Source organism: Myiozetetes cayanensis, unplaced genomic scaffold (assembly GCF_022539395.1).
Source record: "Myiozetetes cayanensis isolate MyiCay16 unplaced genomic scaffold, myiCay2020 scf7, whole genome shotgun sequence".
Classification (NCBI taxonomy): Eukaryota; Metazoa; Chordata; class Aves; order Passeriformes; family Tyrannidae; genus Myiozetetes; species Myiozetetes cayanensis.
Genome location: NW_026087964.1, coordinates 47,341,504 through 47,367,433, shown reverse-complemented (window position 1 = coordinate 47,367,433; position 25,930 = coordinate 47,341,504). Strand labels below are relative to the sequence as shown.

The 25,930-nt window shown below is 38.6% G+C and overlaps 1 protein-coding gene across 2 annotated transcripts in view; it reads right to left on the bottom strand.

Moving 5' to 3' along the window:
- Nucleotides 1–25,930, bottom strand: part of PPP3CA (protein phosphatase 3 catalytic subunit alpha) — a 182,670-nt gene that overhangs the window by 31,939 nt on the left and 124,801 nt on the right. For both annotated transcript variants that reach the window (XM_050338886.1, XM_050338887.1), the window contains exons 3-7: nt 22,569–22,693; nt 13,485–13,596; nt 12,062–12,207; nt 9,968–10,107; nt 1,188–1,265 (exon numbers count right to left, since the gene is read on the bottom strand). In XM_050338886.1, the coding sequence (XP_050194843.1) occupies nt 1,188–1,265; nt 9,968–10,107; nt 12,062–12,207; nt 13,485–13,596; nt 22,569–22,693 (601 nt within the window). The remainder of the gene's footprint in view (nt 1–1,187; nt 1,266–9,967; nt 10,108–12,061; nt 12,208–13,484; nt 13,597–22,568; nt 22,694–25,930) is intronic.

Below are 25,930 nucleotides of genomic sequence, written 5' to 3'. Positions count from 1 at the left end.
TCAAGCATTAAACCCGCAAGTAATTGGAAACAAACTAACCAAACAGTACTGTGACACAATACACCAAATACTGCTCTTTAGTCCTCAGCTGCAAGAAACAGAAGAATCTGGCAAACATCCACAATACTTGCACTGAAACTGTTATATAGTTTCAATGCAATCTCTTCTACAAAATTTAATTTTTCACCCTTTATCAGAAAGCAATACAATAAAAATGAAATTTCATTGCCCCTGGGTATTTCATGCCAGATATTTTTGGCACAATAATAGCTTGCTTTTAATTGCGTTGACGTTTTCAAGTATATGGCAATTCAAACATTCAGAATAGCTTTTTATATGCATAATGAATATTGACCTTGTTCATACAATGTTGCTAATTTATCTTTTATTGCCATTCAAGTTGGGTAAAGTTTCTACCTCCAAACAAATACAATAATAATTTATGCATGATATGCAAAGCTATTTATTCAGATTCTGATCCTTCATTAGTATCTCACAAGTATAGTACATTTCATATAATAGGGGGTTTTATGATAACTTTTTTTAAGCAGCACAAAAAATTCTATCTTTACAATGGCAATAGTTTGCTGGGGAACCATCAACACCACCTCATGCTTGACCTCAACTGTTTTTGTGCACAACGCAAAACTCCTTAAATTCATTAGTGATACTCCTGCAGAAAAAGAATTGTGGCTATTGAGCTCCATAATTTTTATTTTTATGAAGTGTAAAAACAGTAGGCCCAGAAGTTTCAGATAGCTGTGAAAGACTTGAAAGGTGACAGCTCTGGCCTACATGAGCCAAATCACTTCCCAGGCATCATGGCAATCTGTGTGTCAAAAGTCTCTGACACATTTGCAAATCATTTTTTTCTGAGATGAATTTGTTTTTCTTTCCAAGTTTGGCATCAAAATAACTTTTGGTCATTTTATGTCACTTAAAATCACTAAGGCTAAGTAAGTGGCATATATAAAGATTCATTAAGTCCTGTAATTCAGTAATAATAATGTAAAAGACACTGTAATGCCAGTGTATATTTTTATAGCATTAGTAAAAGGTGGCAGCTGTTGTAACCTTATTTTCAGTTTTCCATTTCATTCTCACTCATCTGTTCTTCCTTTCTGTGCTCTGTTTGCAAATGGTAAGCCATTATACATTACTATTGCCCCCTTCCCACACATACTTACCCAGCATCCTGGGCTTCATGAGCGCGGAGTATGGATAACAAGTTATTGTGCTGTAGGAATTCACATACAGCAGGGTAACTGTTGGAAAAAAGACAGCAGCACCTGTTATGGCAATATCAGAAGCACTACACAGAGCTTTAGCTTTCAAAAAATGTATTATGCAACATGGAATGAGCCCCTGCTCTGCAGGCAGATTTCAATAGAGAAAACACTAGCAGCAGTGTCTTTTTTTAATCCCACCCTATAACTGCATGGAGTGGAATGCTAGAAGTTGCAATTCATTACATAACAGTCACCCTATGGCTTGGCAGAAAGAAAGTACTTTCTTTTAATACTGTAAAATTTAACGTACTCCAAAAAAGCAAAATGTAACACCGTGGTTGCTTGTAACAGAAAATATCCTCACCCACTAATGCTGGTTTCTTGTGGGCACCAGAAAATATGGTGGTAAGTGGAAAGAAAGAGAGAGATACAGAAAGAAGAATGACAAATCAGTCTCCAAACTGGGGATATTTCATCTTCCAGTACTTTATTTCATTGATAAATGAGAATTACTCTTCCCCTTGTCAAACTATAATGTAAATCCTGTGACTTCTGAACCCCAAAAAAGTGCCCACTGAATACATCTTTCCAAGACATGTTCTATCATAAGAGCGTAAACAAAATCATTAAGTGAAAATGGTGATAGTGGAATCTCTGTCATATTTTTCACTGCACATGGACACTGCTGTGTTTAAGGAGAATGGAAGAGATCTTTCTTACAATCTGAGTACTGTGAAAACCACTCTTGCTGTTTAAGACACTGAACACATGAAAATCAAATACAAGGGAAAGCACAAGTGTGAAATACTAAGTTTTCAGAGAAAAGCTATTGAAAATCATACATAAAAAAACGTTACAGAACTTAAAATTACTTCATTTTGTTGCTTTCAAATTTCCTTTTTCTGTAAGGACTGTTTTCTTCTTCCTTTTAAACTGATGATGGCTCTCCATGCCTCTACTGAAGCACAATGGGCACCTATAATGGCCACAAGATAAGAAGCAAAACCTCTCCTGTCCTGTTGTTAGTAATTTAATGCAGAATCCAAAAAACCCAAAACTTCCCGGTTTCCCTTGTCAAAAGCCAACTGTGGCAAGAGCAAAACAGAACAAAGAACATGTGTGGAAGAGAGTAAAGGAGAAGTGGTGTTGGAATGAAAAAGACTTCACAGGCAAAACCTTACCAGGCCCCCTAAAAAAATCTATGGGGTGGGAAAGAGTCTCAATTCAGATGCCATTTAGAACACTTCCCTTTTGTCCCTCTTCAGCTCAGTCCTATGTAATTTGTTATGCCTTATCCAGATTTATTTCTCACCCTTGAAAACAAGCAATCATTCAAGTGACTGCTTTATATTTCGTGACCTCTCAACTGGGTGGGAAGCTGGCACCCCTGTGAGGTTGCAGGTGGGCTCATTCACATCCCTGCGGCCCAGTGACCCTTCATCTGAAAAGCACTGCTGAATTTAATGTCAGTCACTGGCAAGGACACAGAAAGGTATTGGCATGGTTCTTGCTACTAGCTTAAAGGGCTTGCATTTGAAACATTAAACCTGGGGAGAAACCAAGTGTTATCACCTCCTTTCACTACCTGACTTGACTTCCAGTACTAGAGGTGCCTGTACATCAGCAGCAAGTGAAGCTGGTCAGGGAAAGGAATTTGAGCTGTGATTCACCTGTGTCCCTGTATCTGATGTAAGCCTGACTAGTTCCAAGGGCCCTAGCTCCGAAGGCAATGTGGTGGAGAGACAGACTGGCACGGGTGGAGAACTGGGCTTCCTTCTGAGTGCAGCCTGCCCCAGAGCAATGTCTGACCTAAAACTGGGACCAGGACATAGATTTCCCTGGATCTGAGGCCCAGGATGTGACATGTAAACATTACAATTCTTTCTCCACACTGCTGGGCAAGTCAGATAACAACAATCAAAACTGCTCCTCAAAAAAAAAAATCAAAAATGGTGTCAAAAGGTGTAAACCTTATATAAAAGATCTGAAATGTCACCTGATGGCTGGAAAAAAAGCAAAATATACCCTGTGGTAACATGCAGTCACCATAATTAATTTCTGCCATCAATTCATCTCTCTTCTAATTCAAATAACAGAACACACAGAAGGGTTAAAAGAAGGAAGTACAAGGTGCTGGGCTATCTCCAGAGAATCCCAGAATCATTTGGGCTGGAAATGATCATTAAGCTCAACTGTAAAGCCAGCATTGCCAAGTCTACCCCCAAACTGTGTCCCTAAGTAGTACATCTACATGTCCTCTAAATGGCTCCAGGGATGGTGACCCATCTACTTCCCTGAGCAGCCTGTTCCAATGCTTGACAACCCTTTCTGTGAAGAAATTTCTCCTAATACCCAATCTAAACCTTCCCTGGTGCAACACGAAGCTGTTGCCTTCTGTGCTGGCTCTGCATCACAACGGGCTCACGTTGTGCGTGTAAATAACACAAGCAGACTTACAGAGCCTCTGAATCTCCAAATGTAACTCACGGCGAGGTATTACGCTAAGAACAGCGTGCATTATCAAAGACCCTGCAAGAGCAGACTGTTTTGCAGTACCTTAGGAGCAATACAGTCATAGAGTAACACTGTTATGCAAAATACCTTTATTAAAGGTGTCCTAAACATACTGAGCAAGATAATAAAAAAAAATCAACTGTTCATTATACAAAAAAACTGCTGTCCCAGGCATGATTTCATGGACCACCTTCAGCGCCCACTTGCAATCAGTTAACAGCCTCATGTTGAAAAAGATGAGAACTCACCAAAAAAAAAAAAAAGCAAACCCTACAAACCCCCACCAATCTAATGCATCATCCTCCTTCAGATTTTCCAAGAGAAATGCTACTACTTGCTTCCAACCTTCCTGGGTATTTTGAAACTGAAATGTCATTTGCAGCTAGAGGCTACAAACTCGGTGGAATGCTATATTGCTGGTTTGGACTTGGGCCACCTGGCATATATTCTCAGATGCAGGTCTGATATCTGGAATTGTCTGAAAAGATTACCATTATAAAATAATTTCAATTCCCAAATTACGTGGGGTATCGTTTTGGCAACTGCAATGATCTCAAATGCTGACAGGCTGCCATTCAAAGCACTGGAAAATGAGAACTAATTTGCATACGTTTCTTTTCATAATTAATTGTGACTAAATGTAGACTTATGGTACATTTTGTTTAGAAATTTTTACATTAACTTCTGAAAACTAGGGTTTATAATGAAAAACCTGATAGACAGTTGATTATGTTCATTATCAGTGCAGCTGCTCAAAATGTCTAGGCTATTATTTTTTTCTCCCCAAAAGTATTCTTTTCACTCAGTGTTAAGTACTGCTTTTAAAGAAGATATAATGAAGTGGTAAAAAATGCTCTTAAATAGACATGATACGTTCTTCTTTCCCTTTCAAGTACAACAGTGGTGGGTTTTTTTAATCCTCATTTATCTTATTCTTCATAAGTCCATGAAAAACAGAATTCTACTAGCAGAATCTGGCTGATTCTACAGGGTCCACACCTAGAAAATAAGAGATGCCACACAGTGTTCCATGCAGATTGACAAAAAAAAAAAAAATACCAGCCTGTCATCGTTTGTTCTAACTGAATGAGATGGGATCTGCAACGTGCCAGCAGTCCTGTTACCCAGACCACTACAACACACGAGAAGTCTACCTGGATATTTTATTTTGAAAAAGGTAAAGCAACACACAGGCATTTCTCTTCATCTTGCTGAAGTGGAGACTGGGGAGAGTGAAGTTTCCACAATAGGCAGCTATTACATATGCTAGCCATAGCTACCCGTATAGCACTTTCTTAATATCTCTTTGCTTCCTATTAAACTACGTTCCTCAACACAAAAATACATGTCCTTCAAATGAAAAGCAGGAAGTCCTGCAAAATGCCAACAAAATGGAGACTATGGCAAAAGTCAGCAGAAATAAACTTTAACAGAAATGACTTCTGCTTGGAAATTTTTTCCTAACCTTTCTAATGAAAGTGACTGTCTTGTAATCAAATTCTCTACTAGTTTCTCTGAGCACTACTCTTCGAGAAACACTATTCTTCTTGTCCCTGCTTTGCAGAGCCCAGACTGCTATTCAGATGAGCCAGAAATAAAGCAGTTGGCCAAGAGGGAAAACAAACAAACAGAAATCCCCCACGCAACAGGCTTTTCCAGAGCGACCCAGCCTCCTGCCTTCATGTGTCATGCTGAATCATGGAAGATCGGTGACTCACGGAGAAAACAAAATATCCCTCTGCTAAGCTAGAGAGATGTTATTTGCCATGGAGTATGTAACTGTGATGTTCCCTGCTTTGACATCCCTCTTTCATTAAAATGCCTCATGCATAGTTTACTAGTTCTGAGGTCTCTTTTGCATAATCACTGATCACTTCTGTGCAGTTTTGGAAGAAAAGCAATACTTTGTTAATGTGAACCAAAATGGCAAATGTTTTAAAATTGTTCTTCCACCAATTACCAGAAAAATTGGATGGAATTAATCTAATTCTTTTTCATATCCTTCATTGTTATAACGGAGGTGTAAACATTTCTTTAAAGAGAGGACATTCAAATTCAGTCCAAAAGCTTCTCTCAGATTACATGCACATATAAAAATAGGTTTTCGGCAAAGCCCATTGGCCTCACACTTGAGTTTCCAAATGCAAATGCTTTTGCTGCTGTGCCTTCTTAAGCAGCTCCCAGAACATCCCTTTCCACCTGCTTTTTCTTGCTAGCACTGTGCTGTCTGCGGAGCTGCACTGGAAAGTAGAGCAGGGAACTGCATGGGATCAGAACATATAAACACGTATCTTTTTTGCAAAGTCATTCTTTTAAAACTGGATGTGTTCCCAGGTCCTGATGGAGCAATTCTACCAGTACATCTGGGCAGATAATGTGAAGACAGCAAAAACCTTCTGGCCTGGGAGAAGGAAGAGTGGAAAAGTGGGCAAAAGAATCTGTTTAAAATGCTGCTACTGAAAAAAAATAAATTCATACAACTGTGCCTTCTACCCTGAGTTGAAAACACACTACAGTCTTCAAAATCTTTCAGTAGACATTTCTTTAGTCTTTGCATACTCATAAACTTTACCTGAATGTCAAGCACACCACTGAAATAATGTGCTTGCAGGGTTAAAATTATTACTCTACCCCAGAATATCTGTAAGGCTGAGCCATTTCACAGTTATCCAGTGGCTAATTCACTGGCAAATGAAGTCCTTAGAGGGATCTGCATTGCTAGTCACTCTCGCCAATGCTAGCCATTTCTGCCTTTGGTTTTTTTGTTGCTTTGGAAAAATATAACAAAATAGTGAACAGCCAAACAGCTTTATAAAGATCAAAGTTTTATAACCTTATATTGCTTAAGAACTGGTATTCAACCCACTAAGAAAATCCTAGCTGCTGGAGTACCATGCTTGCGCAAAACTTCTGAGGTCATCCACTGACTTGGGTAATTCTCACGCCATCTCATGCTCTTGTTAACAGTAATTAACCAAGTCTCAATCACATAAATGATCCCAGAAAGCGAGTGTTAAGCTTGCACAAGTGCTTAGCCCTGATAGGAAGCCCTTCATATACTTTGCACAGGGTAAGACACTGCTAATTAAGTCAGTGGTACAACCAAACTCTCTATGTTCTTCACCCCATCTTAGACACAAGGGAAATAAAATAAGTTGGATGATAACAAATTTTCATGGATAGGATCATGCGTGTTCATAATAACTTTGTCCAAATGTGACCAAAGAACATTTTAATTCTTCATCCATACAGTAAATCTTACAGAAATGATGACATTCCCCATCCTTGTATGGCTCAGAAAAGGGAGAATTTTCCCCACACCTCAACAAAGGCCTAAACCTGCTTAGTGGCTGTCTCTCCATAGCTCAGTGTTATTTTCAGAGAGAAAAAAATGCCAGCTGACCTCCTGAAGCTTTCTGATCACTGAAAGAAGCCATTCTCAAGACGATAAATAGCAGTTTATCTTGCCAAGTCAAATACCATAGGATCATACAATCATTAAGGTTGGAAAAGACCTCCAAGATCATCAAGTCCAACCTTTGACAAATCACCATTTTGTCAACTAGGTCACAGCACTAAGTGCCATGTCCAGTTGTTTCTTGAATACGTCCAGGGATGGTGACTCCACCACCTCCCGGGGCAGCCATTCCAATGCCTGACCACCCTTTCAGTGAAGAAATTATTCCTGATGTTCAACCTGGTTTTTAAAGAAATGTCTGAGAGTTACTGTACCATTTTATGCACTGAAGAATAAACAAAGTCATCCTATTAACAGACATTCTTGAGGGAGGACTGCATAAGTCAGTCCTTCCTTTACAAGCTGAGCTGCCTGTTTAGGGAAATTTGTTCCTTTTCTCTGTAAGTAACTAGAAAAGGCAGGGAAAATTAAGACACTTTATACTGATGGATAACTTTTTTGCCAGGTATTATTATTAGGTAAGAAATTAGTCATCTTCCAGAGCAACTAGGCACTTTTCTAAAAAGAATGCTTGCCTTTATATAATTTCAGATAACGTCACTTGAAGCCAGCTGTCTGCTTGAATCATTAAGCAGTTATATGTCCCTCACACATGACCTGACAATTAGGCATCTTCTAAATATTTCTTCTTCTCCTAAAACATGCACTTTTCTGAATATGAGTCGGGGCACAGCCTAGGTCTGATATTTTCTGGGGGAAACTGATACATATTTTAAGGAAATTTTATGGTAATTGTATGAAGCAGACCTCTGAAAAAAGTCCAACTTAAAATCTAGAAGAGGTTCCACTAAACACACAGCTCTGTATTTAAGCACAAGGCACGTTTGCCAGGATTTTCACAAGGGGAAATCACTATTACTCCCTTTGCACAGTGCCTGGGAGTCCCACGCACACTCCAATTATTTGGTGCTGCTGAGAGGAAGAGGAATGATTTTATCCCTCAGTCATAAGCCCATTTCTGCACAGATCGATTGTTTGCAACAGTTTGACACTCCTGTTCATAATGAGCCCAAACACATCTATCGAGCACCTTCCAGACGTTATCGATCCAGAGGCAGCGGTGTGACCTGCCCACAAAAGGTGGGTGCTGGCAGCCCAGGCTGCAGAGCAAACTGCTTCATTCTCAGCCTGTCCCCACACTGCAGCAATTACAGCTCCACGAAAGGACGAGGAAAACTCATTTCTAAACATCAAACCATCTGTTCCCTTCCTGCTAACGTTACCAACAAGGAGGCTGATTCTAGCGGCTCTGTCACCTGGTTACTGCTAGAAGCCATTGACTTACTTTTCACATGTTACTAAACAGTCACAGGTCAGCTATGTTCAAGGTGAGATTTTTCTAAACCTAAACTAAAAGAGCTGGATTCCTCCCTTCTGCTGAGTTTGTTGAGAAAACTTAGACTTGGGTGTTGCTAGCATGGGCTGAAGCAGAACTTCTTCCCTTCAAAAAGTTTTAACAACCTCTTAACATTTCAATAGCATCTTCACAATTCTCCTGAACAAAAATTATGTTTTTAATTAATATTTCACTGAATACATTGCTCATTTTGCCATTTAATCTCCTCCCCGGCTACTTCTGCTACTCTGGTGTCTTTGTATGTTTTTCTTAACTACCATAACAAAATAAACCAACAAAACAAACAAAAAAGGAACTCAAATCCCTCAAAATCCCTATATCGTCAGAGGAAGGTACAATGTAATCACCACCACTGCTCATGAGGTAACATGGGCTGATCCTATGACAAAGAGAGAATGGAAGCAATGCTTGAGAGGTTCTTAATCACCAGCTCAAGCACACCCACGGGGATGTCTTCTGCCTGGTGCCCACAGGACTTGGCCTACAAACCAATCTGCCCACCACTGGAAATGGAGAAAGGCAGCAGTCAGCACCCAGGCAGAACCAGGAAACGGGAACTATTTGTGGCTTGCTTTGGTCTCCGTGTGCATTGCCAAAGAGGAGACAGTGGGACATTCCTCAGCACCCAAAGAAATCCTCTCCTCTGTTGTACAGGAGAGAGTCTTCTGACTCATTACAGAGTGAGACAAAAAACTCCCACAATTAAAGAACAATTATGGTAAAGAAACAGAGAAGAAATCTTCCTTGAAATAGTCACAAACCAATCCACAGATTTGCTTTAGATGTCTTTCTATCCCCATTAGTATTACTTTTTTCCAGGAATTTTCTCACAGTTATATTTTACTAACAAAAATCAATAGAAAGTAATAATTTCAAAGATGAATTACAACTTGGCATCTTTGCATTTAAATCCATACATGTTTCTTCAAGAATGTTGGGAAGAATTATTTCCAAGCATAAACAAAAGTTTCATCAAACTGAGGAAAAAAAAAGTTCCTGTGAGGGAGAAATCACAATTTTTACTTACCCTGCAGAACAATAGGTAATCAGTTCTCCAGTGCTGGTTATCTTTCATTTGAAATTAAGTTCTAATTTTTAAACTAGAAATGCAGTTATGTACCACTTTGTAGAAGTGACACATTAGTTATCTAACTTACAAGAACAGAAATAAGCAAAATATAAGCCTTTGGGGAATAAAATTAAGTCATTTCGTGTTTCCCAGTTGTAGCTTAAAGAAAGAGGTGCAAATAAAATGAGCATGGATTTATCTGAAAGAAAGGCTAGCCTGCAGAAAAAAGGCCTAAGTAGTGCCACAAAGTTCAAGCAGATATTTACACTGCAAAACCAGAACAAGTTCGCCTACAGAAATCTATTCAAAGTAGTAATCACCTGTAGAAGTACGAGCACCCCCTGACTGTGTTGTGAGTAAAGTGTTCCTGAGTCTTCTCATTTCCAAAGTCCTCCAATGGGTCTGACCACAGGATGTCACACATAGGTCCATATGCAGGTGGTTCCTTGAATCGATCTAACTAAGAAAAATAGGAGACAAAGAAATACTAACTTCTTTCAACTATGTATCACAGAAACATTGAAGCAAAATTACTGGTTTTCACTCCATGGGCAGGCAAACAAAGACCCAAAGCAATCTGTTTTTCAGCTCTAAAGCAATGGGTTTTGAATAGCAGTAAAACATTCCTTGCTAACACTGACAAAGAGGAGAAGGAACAGATATAATTTAAAATTAGGAGATACAGCAGATTCCCATCCTACACAAATGTTTGTTTGCTTTTTTCCCCCCCTTTTCTACTGGTTTTTGCAGGCAGTCCAGTGGACAAGAGAGAATATACTATTTGTGTATTTTGTGATTTTTTCAAACCTTATGGCACTCAATTTATGTGAGACATCTCAGGAAAAAAATTCAATAGCTACTTCAAAGCAAGTTCCCATTTTGACTTCTGTACCTTTTAACAAAAAAGTTGTATTTAAATATCAAGCCAGTATCTCTGCATTACAGCATCTTGCCATGACATTCTTGCTGGTCTCGTAGCCTTAACCCTAATAAGCAGCTAAAACCTCCTTTCTGGCCTGACTGTATGTATTTAAAACTTCAAATCATATAGAATCACACTGCAAATAAGACTAAGTATAGCAAAATCAGAAATAATAAAAATTAGTATTCTCCTGCAAGAACTCTTTAAACACAAACCCACCACTTGTTATGTGCAAGAACTCTTCCATATAGGAACACCCCTGTTAAGATGGATGTATGAATAAGGCTTGGAGTTGAAAACATTCTCTGCACTGACCAGGAAAGATCAAGTAATGATTTAGCAGCATACCTAACAGACCTTCCCCTACCTCCAAAAAATTCCAAAGAGAAAAAATTGGTTTTATATGTTTAGCACTCAGTTAAGTTCTAATAAGAGACTCCACAATTTTATTTTTGAGTTCTCATCTTGAAATAATCACAGCATATATACACTTCTAACTTATTTCAGCCCTCTCCAATTAATGCTTATGCAATTACAATTCATTTAAATTAAACAAAAATTCATAAATATGCAAACCCAATTTCTGCTGATTGCCGAAGATAAATAAACCTGCTGGGTTGGGTGAAGATGTTAATGAACCTAATCTAGAATCTGAGAGCTAAACACATTTACTCTGTCATTATGTTGCTGCAAAGCCAGCTAATTTTTAGGCAGTGAGTATTTCTATTTACTGAGGTAGTGAATCTTTACCTCAGAAACGAAACTTTACATTCAGTAATTTTTTAAAGTGCAGTTAATATTTTAAGCTAATTGCGTTTAAAGCAAAACATGTAATTACTGGTCCAAGTTTGGTTTTTGGGTTTTTTTAAGCCATATTAATTTCTTAGTAGATTACAAACTAATCTCAGAATACAAATTACCTTTTAGTAACTTTAAAGCTCAAAAGTATATATCCACGTTTGCAAGTCTCAAACTGCAAACAAGAAACAAGATATTTTTTTTCCTGCTGGAATTACTAAAAATGAATAAATATCTCCTTTTAGAAATATCAACTGAAATCTCTTCTACGAAGCATCTGAAAAAAAATTAATCCTCGATAACATGTAACAACACTAGATTACGTGAAGAAACTGTTTGACATTGTTCTCTGAACTTTCATGAAATTTCAGAGATAATTTCTCAGAACACAAGAGTACACACAAGCATGCATTTACTAACCTTCACTCATGACAACTTGCTAGGCACTCACGTGCAGAACTATTAAAAATGTGGCAGGACCTATTGAGAATGAAGCTCTTGACTATTTTAGGCAAAATATTGATTACACTCATTGCAATCATACGATACTTCCTTGTTATATCTTTTAAGTATTTGAAGTTTTTCTAGAGGTATTTTTAAATCTTCTCCAAGAAAGTTCCTAACATGTTGGGCACAAGGAATCATTGGATGGTGTGCTTACATTGTGCTAATAGATAATACTGAAAAGACTTACTTTTCTGATGTCATCTAAGGTGTTGATCTCCGGAGACAAGCCACCGTGTACACACAGGAACTGTTGGTTCATCAGAGCAGCCAAGGGAAGGCAGTCAAAGGCATCCATGCAGGCATCATATACACGTTCTGAATATTTGATTTTACCTTTTAAAGATTAGGATGGTAACAGAAAGTGCCATTAACATTTAAGAAGAGAAAAGAATACGCTTAATATCTCAATCTTGCTCTCACTACTCTATCTTGCACTGAGGACTGTACTCAATGTTTACTTCATACAAAAAATTGCGGGCAGTAAACAACTGTTATTCACCTCTGAAAAAATTCTTTATATTTTGAGGTGAAATTAATAAAAGTTCTGCCAAGTTTATTATAATTTTTCTAAAAAACTGTAAACAAGCAACTTAATATACCATTATAGTCTGCCAGGAAATCTGTATAGCAAGCCTTGAAACGCCTGCTGAATGGTTAGCATCTATTACATTATCACTCGATATACTCTCTATGAAGTAGTCAGAACTTTAGCCCAGTCCCTTATAATTAATTATCTACAGAAATGCCATTATGAAATGAGTGAGGTGGTACACTGAAGCTGAAATGTTAATTTACCAATATGCATACTAAACTCAGTAAACCATGATGCCTTTGAGCCAATTAACATTTCCTTTATCCCTGATGTTAAAAAGGAAACAGACTTATGGCAATAGCTTTAGCTTACAGTGCCACAGGAAAAAAATAAAAGCTTCATTGTGCAGGTGAAGGTCTACATCTAATGAGCTTTTATGTGTCACTGCATCCTTTCTTGCAACACAGAAAGGAATTTATATAAAAAGAGCATACTGAAAAGTTTAAGCTAACTTAGAGGGTAAATGTGAAAATGCCATACTTAAAGGAAAAAGAAAAAAACCAAAATAAACCTCCTTGCATTTTTCTCCTGCTGCAGATGAGGCACAGTGAGGTGCCACCTCCTTCCCTAGTGATCAGAGATCTGTCCCAGAGGTGCCAGAGCTGGGTGCCAGCAGGTTTTGCTGCCAGGCTGCTGCGTGGGACAGCAAACCCTCAGCAACAGCACAGTTTGCTGAGAGCATCAGGCCCAGATAGCCCCACAGCAGCCCCAGGACGCTTCCCAGACCAGGTTGACAAGCTGAAGTGTCTCGATACCTACAGCACCAGAGGAAACCCTTGAGTTTGTACCAATGGTCGGTCACTACCTGCTCTGTGGGGGGGTCTGACCCCTTCCTTTCCACATCACTGAGAGACGACTGCCCTCTCAGGGAACACTGATTACAATTTAAAAGTAATGACAGTTAGCATGAAAAGTACATGAAAAATTACTCATGGTGAAGCAGTACCAAATACTCACAAAATAAGAAATTAAGTTGTTGAAAAAGGAGTTAAGAGGAAAAAGATTAAGGTAGACTTACATTCTTGCTTAAATGTGAAATACTCTGTTAAATGTCTACATTCATGATTCCCACGAAGTAAAAACAGTGTTTTTGGGTAAAGGATTTTCAAGGCCCACAAGTACAGCACACACTGTGAATCAGAAACAAGAAAGAAAAATAGAATTAATAATTAATAACTCAACAACTTATGTTCCCCTCCACCACAAAAAATAGCAGAAAAAAAGCTATTCTATGTGAAACATTTATTTTCAACCAATTAACTTTATTCTTCATACACTGCATGCAAGCATTTCTCTGCACTTCAACCTGGATTGGATGAAACTCGTATCGGTATATTCTGATAAGTTTTACACTTTTGCTGAGTGTCACCTCCCTGGTCAGCCATGTGCTGCCTCTGGCAGGCCCAGCTCTCAAACAGCAACTGCTCTGCATCTCTAAAATGACGTGTGTGCTCTCCACCTGGAAGGTTAGGCAGAAACCTTCCGTGGAAACAATTTCACCGGAAGATCTGTGTTTCCTGGCCTAAGGAAAAGTTGCCTCAGAACAATTTAACCCACACTTCAGGAAATACCTCAGCTTCCAGTATTACACAGTTTTTACATGAATGCTTGTTCATTTTTCACTTACCATTGTTCTGTACTTACAACTGAGGAAAAAAATCCACAAAACTCTTGCATTACATGCAGGTGCTACAAAGTTCCTACTTTAAATTTCTCTTTTTCTTAAGATTTCTATTTGATATGACATTTCTTCTAGACATGTTTTTAAAGATTAAAAAAAAGACGACTTAGAGAGGCTAAGCTCTGCTCAGACCTCTCTAAACCATCCAATTAAAACACTTGTTTTGAAAACAAACCCACAGTTCCAAGAAAGCTGATGGAAATAAGACCCACTCATCTCATGAGATGAGCCCATCACCTGCAAGAACACTGTACAGACCACAATGGCCTCTCAAAAACAGGAGCTTAGAGACTGAACAATTTTTCCTCCAAGTTTTTCCACGAAATGTTGCAGAAGAAATAAAACGTGTCAAAAGACCCTCACTTTAACTTACAAGTACTTCCTAACACAACACTCTGTTCTGTTTGGGGAAAAAAAAATTATTTAACTTAATAATCAATACTGGAAATTCAGAAGGTACTCTAACCACAGTTTCAGCTTAGAACAAAATCAGCATTGTTGTCAGTGTAATGCCTCTACATTATACAGCGGGAATTCCCTTCTACAATTCAGAGTGTCTTGAAAAACAGAGTAATTACTTTAATCATCTCAACATGTAGATTTCAGCTCTCTTGTTTGTTACACAGTCCTCAACTTATAAAATCAAAACAAAAGAAAAAAGGATGCAAAGTTTTTATGTTTGCACTCACACTATCCATAGATAATCATATAGCAGTAAGGATTTCATATTACTACTCTTTGTCTTGAATTTATTACATGTAAACATCTGAATGTTATGTCTGTTCTTTCTCTGTAATTTCTGTTTTACTTAGAGGGTCTACAGCCAGGGGAAAACAGCAAAAACACATGCATCCTCCTCCCAGCTCTTGTGCCTCCTAGGTGCCACTGCCACTGCAGGGAGATGTCAGAATGCCAGGTAGATCATGCTAATGTAATCCAGTGCGAAATTACGGTGTTAGGTCACAGGAATCATCTGCTCTGGTCCAAAAACATCCCAAAGTGTGTGCCTGGAGGAAGTCTTCTCTCCCTATGTAATCTCCAGTAGACTTGGTTTTGAGGGTTTTGCTCCAATGAGGAAGGAAATCTGCACTTCTCCACACCACCAGAACAATTCTCTGTCTCTGATGGTGACTTGTTGATTCCTCCAGAAATTCCCAGAACCTTCCACTTCTTTGACCTTACTGGCTGATGCAAAAATTTGATGTAAATGCTGTGAGACAGGAAGTTTAAAGTGACACCTCCATTCATGCAAAGAGAGTTTCAGTTTTTAAAGTTGTATCTAAGTTACCTTAGAGCTTCTAATCCTGCCAAAGCACCTTTAGAAAAGCACAATGATTAGTGATTAGATGAAGTGACATACAAAAAGAAAAGGCAGTTTACATTGCCCTCGTAACTAAGTTTTTCATTTTCATAAAGCCTTGGCAAGATTAAAACAAGCACCAGGTACTTAAAATATCCAGATTTGGAAAGCAGGGAAAATAGGGAAGATGGAATTTTTATCTTTTTGACTACTTCCTATGGGCAGATCTCTACATTTGCTTACCATAGACTTATTTTTTTCTTTTATTTCTATGCTTCCTTTGAAGTACTCATGAAAACCAGACTGAGAAGATAACAGAGAATCAATACAGTCCAGAAAGTTCTGTTTCCCTGCCACTATTCAAACAATGTAAGCCCACCATTTACATTTTGTGTGGTTTTCAGTAGTGCCATATCAAAGGCTTATTTTGTTTAAATAATTCCTTTAATTTTCCCCCTTTTCAGTAGTCCAGTGAACCAATGTTGTAATAGTAAACAAGAGCTAATTAGCAGATGGTTGGGTTTTTTTCCATGCAAACTAAACAGCAAATATGAGGGTAACAATTTTCATGGCTTTTCAACTTGCAGTCATACAACATACAAAAAATTTATGCCCAAATAACATATCATGAGCAAACATTCTGGTTTTAATTTTTTTCTACTGGGGATTTGCCTATCATAATTCTTAGTGAGGATTTATCATAAATTGCCCTTGTCAAAAATCTGAGCTTACAGTCCCTCAATTATTTGGTAATACTGCTTCCCAGCCGTAAAATTTTAAAATATCTTTTTTTTTCCCCCTTCAACTTTTTCAGTAAGAACATACCACACATCAGCTCTGTTGTAACTCAATGCAAAATGTACAGCAGGGACCTTGAAATCTGGACATCTGTAAGGTATTTCTGGCCTGTTTCTTTCCATCCTATCAAAACAATTGTATTAAAACAACAAAAAAAAGGTTACATCTCTTAATGCCAGCCCTCAAACTGAATCCCTGCTTACTTGTTTAGTGTCTTTCAGCTGTTGAAATAGCAGATATGTTAAATTTGTAGCAAAGAGGTAATCTGTCCATCTCCCTGCTCCTATAGTCAAGCTGTTTTCCTGCTGAGGTTCTGGCAGCCTCAGCATCAGCAAAGAAAAGGTCTGTGCAGTTAAGCACTGTATAAGCCAAAGGTACATATTTTCAAAAAGGACTTGGGATTTAACTCCATTGTTGCATCTTTGAATGACTTTGAGCCTTTGCACAGTTTGGCATCTCAGGCCGTCCCGGAAAAGAAAACCAGAAGCCCCAGAGCTCTTCCATGCATCTCAAGTTACGTTTATCTCCTTGAGACAAGGAGCCTTGAAAAATCGCCACTGTTGCCACTCAAAAGCAACCACAGCACCACCTGCACCACAGTGCTTGCTTTCTGGGTGCTCTTGCACTGGTCGTGCCAGGAAGAAAGAGATGCAGCTCACTTGTAGTTGTGTGGCTTTGTGTGGGAAACAAAAGATGAACTCTCCCTCTGAATGACTGACAGCATTGGGCATTCCCCCAGGAGATGAAATTAAGTGTGAATAAGGGTGAGGTAATTCGCATTTGAAAGGATAATTTGACCCACACATTGCTAAGGTCTCTACTGATGCTCTGTGACCTGTCTAACGGTACACTGGCATAGCTCCTTCACTCTCTAAACATACACCTCATCTAAACATGAAAATTGCATTACTTTAACTGCACTGAAATAGTGATACGATCACTGTACCAAATGCAGATGCAACTTCCTAAAATGAAGTAACTATCCCAATGGAAACCACGTACCTTTTTACACACATAACTGCATTCCCACTACTGGTGTGACTATTTAGTACAGCTATATTTCAGAGACAAATAAAGATACATTGCATCTGTAACAAGAATACTCACACAAGATGCAACGTATTGCCATTTCTGAACTATTATCCCTTGAGCACAGAGAAAGAAAATTCTGAACATTACTGAAAATGAAAAAAATGTATTATCTTCAATACAACCAGGGTTTCATTCTTTCCCCCCCAACTTTCAGAGCATTTCATCATGCTCTTTTCTTAACTGGGTTTCTCTGTGTTCTAAAACCAGTGCGCTCTTGTACATACAGGTTGCATATTTAAAAATTACAAAGGCTAATGCTGTGGAAACAGACTTTGTGGGGAGTAACAGTGAATTCATTCCTCATGGTCAGGGCCTCAGCTGCTTCCAGAATGTTCAAAAATTTCATTCTGATAATTCGACTTCTGTTTATTTTTTTATAAACATCTGTTGAATATTCCCAAGCTCCTTGGGGCTCTCGTTTTGACCCATGCATGGTACTTTAGCACCTTCAGACTTCAATTATTGCATGACTCTCTCCTAGCTAGTCTCCCGGATGATTTTATTAGAAGTGATCACCTGCAAAACATTGCTACTCTGCTTATACTCTTTTCTAATGTTTAGACCACATTTCTCCCATTTCAGCCTTTAAAAGGACCTCAAAATATCCAAAAAGAAGGATCTCCTTTAAACCAAAAAGTGACTAGGAAATTCTTTTTCTTAAATGTTCCTCTAATTCTTATGGCTAATACTTTCTAAACAGGTATCCAAGTGCTGGTTCCTGACCCTCCTCTTTGGACCTCGTGTCTTGGCCCCAGTCATTCTCTGCGAAGATGTGTCCCACGCAGAGATGCAAGCAGTGCAGGGGAAATGGGCCATCCTGTATTCTCTCCCTGCAGCCAAAAGGGGTTCTTGGCATGCTGGTAACTCACTCTGGGAACAGCTGGCACAGGACCAGGCAAGCTCCGAGGATGGCCCTGACGCACAGATGTTCCAGTCTGGGAATTTAATATGTATCAAAATAACCTGAATTTACTGAATTAGTGAATATTCACAGTTCTGAGGAGCACTGCCATGCAAAAATATAAAATCTTACAAGATGGAAATTCTTGCTAAAGAGAATATTTGCTAGTGGCACATAGAAGAAAAGGGCAACAAAATTTAGGATAATTAAAGTCCTAGAAATTTCTTTGCCCTGAGAGAAGTGAAAAACCTATTGACTTCACCAGTTAACTATTCCTGACCAGCCCAAAGTATTTTAAATTAAGCTATTTACTGGAAAACATTAACACACTAGAGCAATGGAGGAAACTGAAAGGTGCTTATTCTTCCAATGAAGTCCTAGAAAGTGCATGGAGACTTGAGAGATAATAAACACACAATTCCACCAGCATTAACTTCACCTGAAGTTTACTAATATGAATCTATTTATATGTAATTCTTTTCTTGGGAGAGACCAGTTAATAATTTCTAACAGTTCACCGAGTTCAGAAGCATCTAAAGTACCAGATGCTTTTTAATTGGTGAAAGGTCCAGTGGTCAAATTCCAGACTCACACCAAAGACCTCACTTTGTTCTTGCTGAAAATACCACAAAACTGTTTTCACCTTCTGGAATTTCAATTTTTGCATTCAGGAAGTGAAGATGTATCCATGTTTTGAACCTTAAAACATAACTCCAGTTTTGTACATTTTGAACATTGGTTTAGTTCTCCATGTCTTAACTTTGCTCTGTCAAAAATTATGACTATGTACCTTATGATAATCAATTGACATTTAAGCCTGTATATTGTTCTATGGGACTGAGAAAGAAAATAATTCCAACAGTTCATTTACACAATGTTATTAATACATTACAGTTGGTATTTATTCTAATTTTTCTAAGACTGATGAAAAACAGCCTCTATGTATAATCCTCCTTACACTGCACAGCATTTATGTCTGCCTTTCAAAAGAGAGCTTTCAGACTAAGGTAGGGATTAATCATTCCTCCCTACAACCCGTTCCTGCACAACCACTTATGCTCTAACTATTATTTGGATTTAAAAATAGTCCTCTGTTTTGATCATTTAGGTCTCTACTCTGCATGACCATAAAACTTGTTTGAAAGTGAGAACTGAGGGTTTTCTACTCTGGAGTCAAACCCCTGGCAGAGTGCAAGCAGAACAGGGAAATGTTATCAGTTATACAGCCAAGGAAACAAACGCACTGTATCAGATTGCAGAAATTTGTTATTTTAAGTGAAGAAATGCCCAGGCTCTCACAAAAGATCAAACAGAAAAGCGAACGTAGCTATGGGATGAAGATTCCATCAGTGCTGAGAAACTTCACCTCATTCTACCTACAATTTGATGTTTTTTCATTTTACCTGTTGTAATTTCTTTATGAGTCTCATCCTGTGACCCCTTGCTTAGAACAAATTTCAAAAACACAAAACACACACCCCTCTTCAAGCAGTGAAGCTAACTCCAGTAAAAATGGAGCACACACATGAAGGATTGAGCCCTTGGATCAAAAGCTCCATAGGGCAAGGACTGACATTTCTGCTGAGTTCCTTATACAAATACTTTTCTTTCCCTCTGTATTATCAAGTGCCTTCCACCTACCTTATGCAATTTCTTCCTCTGTTCTTAATGATAATAGCTTGCATTATGTAGTACCTTTCATCCAGAAGAATCACAAATGCTTTGCAGCCCACAGAGAAGGATTATCTCGCCCACTATCAGAATTCAGCTAGGTCTAAGCTCAATGGTGTCACTTTTACGCTAGATATCACACAGCAATCAAGGGGAAATTTTTTAAAAGCTTACATTACTCGTGATTAGTACCTTGGACTAGCTATTTAATTCTCTTGGAAAGACCCCAGAACTGCGATAGTCTCATGTCTACATAGCAGAAAGGGGAGTCAACAGACTGATGGAAAAAAGATCACTTTGGTGTGGTAGAAATAAGCACCGAGACCAGGCTAGGGCTTTTTACCACTGTGACTTCTCCAGTACAAAGTACTGGTAAGAGCTGGTGCCGGATATATGTACTCAGGTCTCCCTCTCCACAAAAAACATCCTTCCCCTCTAAATGCCAAGTTGCATTCTTCGCAATTTTCCTTTCCTTGTCACTACTTATTGTCCTGAGTTCATGCCTGAATGCACAGCTCTCCATCCAAATACACTTATGAAACAGAAACCTGCCTTTCCTTTCAAAGGCATTTTTTAATCAAGGTGACAGGTGGGGAAAATCAGTTATGTGACCAAAAAAAATTAGTGATTTGAGAACCTTACATAAAAAAGAAATAATATAAGCGACAGCTGAGATATTTTTTCGGCACTGGCGGAAGCCAGTACTGCTTCCAGTGAAAAAGCTGTGTTCCAGACTGGAAAAACTGAATTCAAAATACTATTTGCTAAGTATGTATGCACAGGTTGTTAAATGAAGAATTTTTAAGGGCTTATTCCTTACACATGAGCTTTTTTCTTTGTTTTACATGGCTTCCTTTTGTCTTTAATTGGTAATAGCCCTAGAACAAATGTTGGTAGACTGTCAGACAAGCACTTTAAAGCTCAATCAAATCCAGTTGTTCTATTTGTTATATTAAAGGTATATATATATAGAAATGAAGACAAAACTTTCTTCTTCCAGATACAACTTGACTCAGTTGAATTCTACAGGAGATATGAATGAGGTTGTCACAACTGAAAAATGGTAGTTCAAGACTGAGCTGCACAGTGGTTTAAGTCTGTGAAGCTCCTCCTCCAATCTTTCCCAACCTTCCCCAAGTGAACCAGTATGATAATCCACAACAATGATTTAACTCACAGTTCACTGTGGATCAGTTCTTAAGAAAATCATGAACTCAGGTTCAAAAAAATCATGATCAAAGTGCTGACTTCAGCATGAGTCTAAATCCTGACTACACTGATTTTTGGTAGGTGAGAAAAAACCTTGTAGTTCTAAAGTTTTTAGAGCATTTGGATTTGGAATAGCATATTTCTCTTTGCAAAATGTGCCAAAAGATTCTGTTAACAGTTAAAATTACGTTTTAAAATGAACTAATAAAGCAAAAGTAGTTTTACTGTATTTTATTTTTAAGAAACTTCAAACTTAATATAACACTGGCAAGATAATGCACTGATCTATTTTAGACACTATAAACAACTCAGCTGCTTGGCATTATATATTTTTATATCAGCATGGCAACAGTGTACTAAGACACAGTACGTAGAATGAAATAGCAGTATATGTGTTCTCACATGATGCCATCTTATCTAGTCACAGACACACAAACATGTATCACATTATCTGCTTCCAACAGATAATGGGCATTCTCTCCTTGACTCTCCCTCTCAGAGGGAGTTCAAGTCTGAACTTTTCAGAGAAAGCAGTCAAGCTGTAGCTCAAAAGCCCCCAAGGGTTTCTGACTGACTGCTCAATGACTAGATCAAATAAGACCTAGACAAACAAATCCAGATCGGGTTTTATTCAATAGTTGTGCACCTCATCTGTCAGTCTGAAAAAGCATGCAGTAACACTGAACAGAAGAAAAAAATCTAGGTTGTTTTATGAGCACTGGAACACAGGATTTATGCTTGGTATTCCACTCGTTTCTAGTCAAAGGTGGACAGGTTGGATAGGACACTGTTTCTTTCACAAGCAAGCTAAAGATGTTGTCATTTGACAACATCTGGAGTCTAGCCCCACCTGACACTGGAGTCTTGCACCAGGTCTCAGCACTACCAACAGGGCACTCATGCATAACTTCTTCTCTGTGGATTCAAGTGCTGCATCAAAAACCAGAGATGATGCACTCCTGCGTGCCATATCTAAACAGAACTTATTCATTCTCTCCAGTACAGCATGTTACGTGCTGCCCTTTTGTCCCATTTACTTCCCATCTAGTCCTTCAATTTTCATAAAATTTCACGTCCAGGAAGCTCAGATCAAATAAACCTACAAGTCAAACTAAACCATGGGTTGTTCATTTAGTTTTTCTGTTATGTCTCTTTTCTAATACCTCATGTCTATTCATCCTATTTAGCTTGTGCAAGCTGCAGAGTGACTTGCCTTCTCTGCTATATTTGGACGGCCACTAGTTAGCATCAAGGTCCATTCTACATCAGCTTTCCAGCACAGATATAGTGGGATTTGGCTGGATTCCAAGCAACCTTTATAAGAACACCACCAGCAAAACTAACGTGATATTTACAAAGAGCCTCAGTATTCCTGAACTAGTTACAATACTAAATATACATAGTAGGCTGCAAGCAGTTTTACAGCCTAAAACAGAAATCAGAAACTTACTTCAATGCTGAAGTACCCTCTGTCCACGTAGTCCCCCAGGAAGAGGTACCGCGTGTTGGCAGGAGAACCTCCCACTTCAAACAGTTTCATCAAGTCAAAGAACTGGCCATGGATGTCTCCACAAACTAGAAGAGAAGAGGAGCAATATTTAGATCCACCATGCAAAGATCATCTTAGGCACACACATTCCAAAGTCACTGTGTTCTAAGAAATGCGTTGCGGCAATTTTGTGCATCATTCGCTAGTTGAACAACTGGTGAGCACTGGCAGAAGTGCTCAGTAGAAGCTGCTTTTCTATGATGTACATCCATATATGTGCATGCAAAAGGCTACCAAATAATTAAAGGAGAGCCATCATGTAAATCTAGCCTTTAATTATTTTCCTAGGTATCTGCCTTTTCCTCCTACTGCCTACCAGAGCACACAGTACTGGCAATAGTAGTAAGACAAACCAAAGTTGCCCTGAAAGAGAGAACATGTTCAAGCAAGTTACTTTCTTTTAACATTACTCTTCTATTTTCCCTAGTCTTAAATCCAAAGGAACCCTTATAGGTTTTCCATAAAATGCAAAGGATGCCTGTCCTGTGCATGCCACTGGTTAAACCGACACACTTCTGACTTCTGCTTTCTGTACAGAAAAACTGTCTGCTTGCTTTCCCAAAGCATGTCTTATGCAAGAGGACACTGGTGTTTCATGTTTTAACCTCTACCCCTTTATTTAAGCTCAGATAATTGTGGTTTGTTCAACTTCACTGCAATAAAGTCAATCTAACAGGCAGCTTCCCTAGAAAGAGTAGCCCCAATAAACATGACAGACCAAGCACAAGTGACACACAGCCTGGGCTAAGCAGGGATGTCTCTGTCTGTGCCTTAAGGGCAAGAGCCTGGTTCGGTTATCTTGTGAAATTGCCAACTCCCTGGTGGGTGATTTCAAGCATCTACAGGAGGGTAGGCATGGTTTTTGGAGGACACCATGGAAGCCTAACTTAACTTGAAGTGCTGTGTCTAAACCTGCTTTGCTTTGTTTTCTTTCTTCTACCCAAGGGAGGAGGAGAACTTCCCACACACATATGGTGTTTAGGGCCAAGCCTAGGACTTTTACGGCAATGATTCTTAACAAAGAAGATGTAAACAGTCCTGACTTACTAAGGTCAGTTTAGACTGGTTTTCCTTTTAGTGACTCAAAAAAAATTAATCTGATTTTCAAACTCTGAGGGTGATTATGAAGTAACTGAAGAAAACCAAGGAGCCAAGATAGGCCTTATCTGGCAACAGCAGCCCAGTTTCAGTAGAATTCTGATGCTCTCTCTGATGTAATGGTCTTCTTCCATCACAGATAAGCAAACCTCACATTTTTCACATGCCATGGAGAAGCATGAAGTTACATCTCCATATAGATATAAAAGGACTATATACAACAGCTGTAACACCAAAACCAACAAATCCACAGTGCAAAGTGTTCACACTTCATTGTCTTTCACCTAAGTCCAGTGTCGCATTGTACTTTCTAACTCGTAACCCTTTTCTCTAAATGTATACACTAATTATAGGACCTATGTAGTGTCATTCCATCCAAAAAAATAAATACAAATCCAACCCCCAACCAAACCAAAACCAACCAACCACCCACCTACCTTCTGAGTACAGAAAAACCCAACCAGTGTCCCAATCACTGCTTTCATGAATATTTATGTGAAATTGGTGAGAGTATTCACGACTGCTTGCTTGCTGATCATTCTGCTGTGATAGTAACATGATATTTTCCCCATAAAATAGCATATTTTATCTTATCACCACTGTGCTATATTGTATGATCTTTTTCCAAGTTGATTCCCAACTGTGAGTTTCAGATGACAACTTTCATGCTAAAAGCCATCAACAGTTACAATTTCTACCTAAAATTAATATCTGTCATTAATTATGCAAAATAAATACTATTTAAATCCTCAAGTGGTATAACACCACCACTGTTTCTCTAAAAAAAAACCAACCCAAAACTGTATCCCAAAAGGAATTTTTCAGTAACATTTTTATTTGAACACATTAATCTACCAAACCAATACACACTTCTTGACTGTACTCCTCTGCATGGACACTGTGGGAAGATTAAAAACACGTGTCGCATATTGATGGCCAGGCAATCTGCTCTCCTAACTTCCAGCAGAAAAGCTTTCAGTTATATAACTGTACAGCTCTACCAATTATCGCCCGCCCCCATTTGCTCCAACTGCAAAAACCTGAAGTTGAGCAAGACTGAAAGATTTTTAAATGGATTTAACTTTTGTACTTTCACTTAAAGCACAGAGAAACTAGACTTTTTTTTTTTTTTTTTTTGGTATGCAGACGTGTGAACATTGAGGCCTGAGGCCTTTACAGAGAAACCAGAAAGGTTAGAAAGCTTTCCCCAAGTAGCTGTATGTCCATGAATTTGTCAGAAGTCAGAAAAGCAGTGAGTAAATCAGTGAAGAAGACAGAAATAAAAAGCACAGAGCTCTGCAATCCCATGACTTCCAAAATTCTGAATTGGTCTTGAGAATTGATACTAGATGGATATTCCAGGCACTTTGCACAGAGCAGCCTACTTCTTTTAAACTTGGCAATAGACACAGAAATGTATCCAGGAAAAAAAAAAAAAAAAGACAAAAACCCCCAACCTAAGATGGAAAGCTGAAAAGCCCAACCCTCAAAGCCAACCTTGCCAATTAAAGTAGTTCCAAAAGAGAAGCTTAAAATCAGCAGGTAAAAGCAGTAGGAGGAAGACACTCAAAATTAAGAGTTAGCACTGAGATTTTATTTATTATGTTAAGATCCCAGAACTCCTACTGAAAAACTGCGCTGTTACATACAGTTAATCCAATCAGTATTTTGCCTGAAATAGCATGGAATATCTTAAGGATCTCAGACTTTCCAGGTCTGCATGTAGAGACTTGAAACATCCTTGCAGTGTAAAACTCACATTCTGATGAATAGCCTTATTTACAAATAAATTAAAGGGCAATTCTGCCTGCATACAGTACTGTGCTCCGTTTATAGTTTGAAAGCAACTGTTTCTAAAGCTATAGTTCTGTCACCTTTCTTTTCCAACTCTAAATTCTTATGAACCTCAAATCTGGAAGATTTCCCTGGAAGCTGAATCAAATGGTTTATCTTTCATTATGTGGGGACAGAAGAGATTCAGCATTATATTTCCATTCATTCAAAAACATCCATCAGCCAAGTAACTCTGTCATAGTCTTCCCATCTTGTGTTCACTACTAAAGAACCACGCAGCACTGTCCCACCAAGAGCCCACAGGAGAGGTTCCCTATCCGCTCCACGCTGCTTCTACAAAACTAAGTCCACAACCTTCCTCCTTCCTGCTA